This window comes from Vicia villosa, linkage group LG1, assembly GCF_029867415.1.
Source record: "Vicia villosa cultivar HV-30 ecotype Madison, WI linkage group LG1, Vvil1.0, whole genome shotgun sequence".
Taxonomy (NCBI): Eukaryota; Viridiplantae; Streptophyta; class Magnoliopsida; order Fabales; family Fabaceae; genus Vicia; species Vicia villosa.
In genome coordinates, this window is record NC_081180.1 from 18,469,752 (window position 1) to 18,474,881 (window position 5,130).

The following is a 5,130-nucleotide window of genomic DNA, read 5'->3' on the forward strand; positions in this document are numbered from 1 at the left end:
AATTTAAATGCAAAGTGAGAGGAAATGGAGGTGGTTTTTGATGGAAAACTAAAGATTTGATATTGGTTTTGGAAGCTTATAGTTTTCATGTTATATATAATGCACCTGATTGTGTAATCCAAATAGAAACAAAGTTTGAGATGCTGAAATTACAACTCAATGGATACAAGCATCTCAATCACTACTCTTAAACCATTTCTCATGCACTGATTTGCGCATGTGATCCACGCCTATTAAACAAACAAACTCCTTCCATAAATTAAAATTTTCCAAATTCATGTTTCATTGCTCAAGCACATCAATGTTATTAAAATCAAACCATTTTAATACTTGAATATGAATATGATGATCATGCATAAATGAATGTTTTATTAAATTTAACACATACCAAAGCATATCATAGATCTTGCTCAAAACAAAACATATGAAAATATCTAATAATCAGGTACTAATTAATTAGGGTTAACAGTAACCCATTTACCTAGATTTTGTTTCATGCATTATGAATTACTACTCTTTACACTGTCAAACCAGCAGTGTAATTAACACCAGTGGAGGACAACCATAGACCCCCCTCAATAAACTGAGCCACGGTATACTTATTAGCATCGCTCGAGTCATTGAACACATGGTAACCCGGCCATTTCACTCTGTTAGCTAGCTCAGCACCCGGTCCAGAATTCATGTATTCACCGTAGTACAATGTGTCCAAAGCAAAACTTCCGTTCCACTCTAACCACCCTTCTGGTCTTATCGCGTTACTCATGTGTGATTGCATGAAAACTGTCCTTGAAAAATTCTTCCAGGGTCTGCCGAGGTATGTTGGGACGGTATCGTTCTCTGCTGAAATGTTGCAAAATTGGAAGGAGAAACCGGTTGGTTGGTTTGGATCCATCCTTCCATGAGCGGCAACAGTGTTCTTTTGGTTAGCAATCCCTTGCTTGGCTATTATTTGACAATTCTGGAACACGGCGGTGCCATATCCAAAGATGAAATCCACGGTACCAGCGATTGTGCACTCTCTGTAGAATTGACGCATGCTGTGGGGATATAGGCTATCTTGATAACCGAATATCCCACAGCGATAAAATACAGAGAGGTCAGAGTCTGATCTCAATGCCACTGCTTGCTCCTTTTCGGGACCTGCGGTGTTTTTAAACGAAATGTCGCGTGCAATAAACCCTCTACCATTTACAGCTGCACATGCCCATGCATAAAGAAAGGGTGAAAAAAAGGCAAAAGAGAAATTAACAGTAATACTGAAATGAGAGTGAATGTAATCATACCAAAAGTAGCTGATCCGAAAGTACTCCGACCATCGACACGATTCCAATCACCCGAGATAACAGTCGCATCCATACCTTCTCCGATGATCATAATATTCCATTTCTTCTTCTTAATATCAACATTCTCAACGTAAACACCTTTTTTCACAAATATAACATATCTTTTCATGTTGAATTCAGGTGCTGCATTTACCGCATCCATTACTTTGCTGTAATTCCCACTTCCATCCGCAGCCACAACTGAATCTGCAGTAGTTTCGTTTGCCTGCAACAGTTTCATGTCCTCGTATTTCATCCACAAGGGATATTGATCCGAACTGGTAGCGGTTGCGAGTTGCTCATTGGGAATTACTTTATCAAGAAGACTCATCACCAAAAACATTACACCATAAAGATCTGTGGAGACAAGACCCATCACATTTGTACCTTGTAATCCTTCTATACACGTGTCTTGATTCACAAGAACAGCGCTCAGCCATGTTCTTAGATCAGAGCTTAGATTTCCAGTACTGTTATCCTTCACTGTAAAACAAAACATTTAGCTACAGCGATGACATAAGAAATAAAAATACAAAAAATAGAGGATATGATCACATTAATTCGACACAGACACCTAGCACGACATTGAGACTAATACATAGTCATACGTAATTGTTGAGTTGAAAGGGTAGCAAAGGCCAATTTAAAGATCTCTAAGCTCGTCTCATAATCCAACAGTAACAATTTTATAAATAGAAAGTAACTAAATAAACTCATATGTCTACTTGCATCAGTGTCAATGTCGTGTAAGGTGTCTCTGTGTTAATGTTTTTTTTATAAATATTATTAGTACCTCTGGGATTCTTAGTGGCGGAAATAATCCAGTCAAGTTGGTCTGCGGACATGTCAAGTAAATCGAGGCAATCAGAAACAGCATTTAAGAAGCGAGGTTGTTCGAAAGCATTTGTGAAGCCTGATAAAATGGAGGTGACTTGTTGAATATTGGTGATAACTTCTTCAGCAGAGTTGGTGAAATTGATGGGAGAAACTTTGAGACAGGATAAATCATTGGGAGAAGCAGTGAATTGTGGGAGAGATAGTAGGAGGAAGAAGAAGATGAATGTGGCTATTGTAAATGGTTGTTTTTTGAGACAGAGAGCCATTTTAGAACTTTGAATTATTACAGACACTATGATACTGTCACTAAAATTAATGTTTTATTTTCTTGAGAGGCTAATTAGAATTATGAGATGTTGAGATTATTTATAGTGAAAAATGACAAATAAAGTTGTTTACTAGTAATTCTTACACTCAATTCTTGCAATAAATGTGTGAAGAATAAAGTGAGAAAAAAAGGAAATGGAGTGAGGGATAATATAAATGATATGGTACAATTTAAAGTAGGTCATCATTGTATGAAAATTTTGGAAGAATTCATAATAGTGGTGTGAACTCAAGAAAATTGAGGTAAAAACCAAAATTTGATTTTAGTAGATGTTATTCTATTTCTATGAGTTTTATTTAGATTGTAAACTTTGGTTTATTTATAGTTACTCATTGAATTTTTATGACCAACTTGCATTTGGCATGGTGGAATACAGAGAGTCGGTTTAAATATGTATTTGTCCATATATGAATATATAAATGGGTAGTTTTTTTGGTTGTAGTTATTGATTTTTGTAAATATATCTCATCTTAGATTTTAATTTTGTTTCTTTGGTTTAGTAGTCCATCTAAAATTGTTTTATAGTAATTATAATTAGTCTCTACAATAAATATATAATATTAAATTTTATTCACTAAAATATATATTTTCAAATAATATTTATGTATAAGGCCTTTGCATGGAGACTCATTGCTAATAGACTTCCTACCAAAGATTTGTTGCTTCGTAGAGGAACGTTCCTTTTGTGGGTTACAATCGGAAAGTCGGGATCACTCTTTTTTGGATTGTTTTTTGGACAAAAATATTTGGTTAGAGATAGCTTTGTGGATAGGTAAAGAGGGGATAGAGAAAGATGAGTGTCTTTCAAATTTTATGGATTGACACATATTTTGTAAAGCTAAAAAAGTAGACGTGAAGATACTTGATTTGGTTTGGTTAGCCACGACTTGGTCTATATGGTTTAGTAGGAACGACGTGTGCTTTAGGGAGGAACGGTGGATTTTTAATGATGTCGTTTGGAACATAAAAACTTTGGTTTGGAGGTGGATTTTTTGCGGAGATATTAAACATCCCAATTGCTCCTTTTATGATTTTAGCAAAGAGCCTTTGGCCTACTTGCGGTAATTGTAATGGCATTTGGTGGATAATTTCTTTGATAGGCTTTTGCCTTTTCTGTTTGTAAACAGGTTCGAAAACCCTCAGTTCTCCTTTATATATAAAATCTCTTTTTTTTTAAAAAAACTATAATGCATTCAAATTGTATAACTTTTGTATATTTATGTATCATGTAATGATCCAAATATTACGGGAAGTGTAGACTTCAAATGAAAATGTCATATTAGAGCTAAAATCTCATAACCATTCTTTATATGTTTTGGGTCCAAATATTAATTACCAAAAATACATAATAAATTAAATTCATAATATCGTATATAGACATTATTTGTAAAAAGGGAAAAGCTTCATATATCATTGGTCTTGATTTTTCTAAGCTTTTACTCTCCTCCTTCTAAAGATGATAAAAACAAAATTTGGATAGATAAACTCAGTGATCAACAGCTATGTTAGGACATTCTACTATCAAGAATGCACTCATACCAATCACCACAACCTTAATGCTCATTTAACTAAAACTATTTCGAAAAATAAATAAATTAAAAGACTGTATTTAAGTGTGTTCATTTAATTAAAAAACTAAAAAAAAATAAATTTTTTTTCCTTTTATTTTTTATTCAAATAAGTGATTTCACATATATTTTTAGTTTTCTTTTTTTTTTTATTTGTGATTTTGTTGTCTTAGTGCGATGTTGTGTTGGTCGTCGTCTTATTGCGGCATTATTTTACTTTTCCGTCTTGGTCTGGCGTTTGTTCGATTCAGATTGACAGATTAGTTTCGGCTATGTGCATATTCAATCAATAATTTTGACATCGTCAACAGCGCATACTCGGAGACATGGGTATTCTGAGCATTTCATTTTCGTCATATTTGTAAGCATTTTGTCGTTATATGCTATTAACGTTAGTGATGAGTTTGTTCACAGATTTATCCTTTTCTATTTATAATAGTTTTAAATTTGTATTATTCAATTTATTCTATTAATTTAAATGAATGAATGTCGTTTTTAGTAAAAACAAAAGTGTGCTCTCTCATATTATAAAAATGTTGAGTATGAGTTTGCTCCATTAGCTCTGGTTCATTTACTTCATTGTAATTAATAGATTTGTGACATTTAGAAAATTAAGTGAATAAAATGAAAGAAAAAAAAGGGTAACGTTGCAATGCTACTAGCTAGTTTTCATGTTTATTCTTCTTCCCGCTCCCATACCACCACAAATCACCACCGCCGTCACCACCATCATCAACTATAACAACAACAACAACAACTTATTCATTGACTCATAATCCGCTTTTGACTCATTATTCCGTTTATCATTGTCAACCCTCTTAAAGCGTGCAAAAATTGTACCATCTGATTTTAACGATGTCAACTATAACAACATTAGATCTAACAGCATCCCTATAACAAAAACATCAATAATAACAAAGAAGCTTTTCATAAAATTCTATAGTTCCTACTTACAACATCAACAAACATCATTAACTATATAACCTGCGTTGCATAGGTACTAGTGCGTACCCAATATCCGGTATAAAGTACGATATTTTAAAGAAAAATTAAGATACAGGTACGCTAGTGT

At 33.6% G+C, this 5,130-nt stretch overlaps 1 protein-coding gene across 1 annotated transcript; it reads right to left on the minus strand.

Annotated features, from left to right (window-relative positions):
• Nucleotides 1-352: 352 nt before the first annotated feature.
• On the minus strand, nucleotides 353-2,498 carry LOC131601988 (pectinesterase/pectinesterase inhibitor PPE8B-like). The gene is made up of 3 exons (XM_058873934.1): nucleotides 2,119-2,498; nucleotides 1,287-1,808; nucleotides 353-1,197 (listed from the first exon to the last, which is right to left on the minus strand). Exons 1-3 carry the CDS (start codon nucleotides 2,426-2,428, stop codon nucleotides 518-520), a joined length of 1,512 nt encoding a protein of 503 aa, XP_058729917.1. The 5' UTR covers nucleotides 2,429-2,498; the 3' UTR covers nucleotides 353-517.
• Nucleotides 2,499-5,130: the final 2,632 nt, after the last annotated feature.

Coding starts and splice junctions, on each gene's coding strand:
- LOC131601988 (XM_058873934.1), bottom strand. CDS start 2,428: ATGGCTCTCTGTCTCAAAAAACAACCATTTACAATAGCCACATTCATC. Junction 1,809..2,118: donor CGCCACTAAGAATCCCAGAG/GTACTAATAATA, acceptor TTTGTTTTACAG/TGAAGGATAACAGTACTGGA. Junction 1,198..1,286: donor TTTCGGATCAGCTACTTTTG/GTATGATTACAT, acceptor GGGCATGTGCAG/CTGTAAATGGTAGAGGGTTT.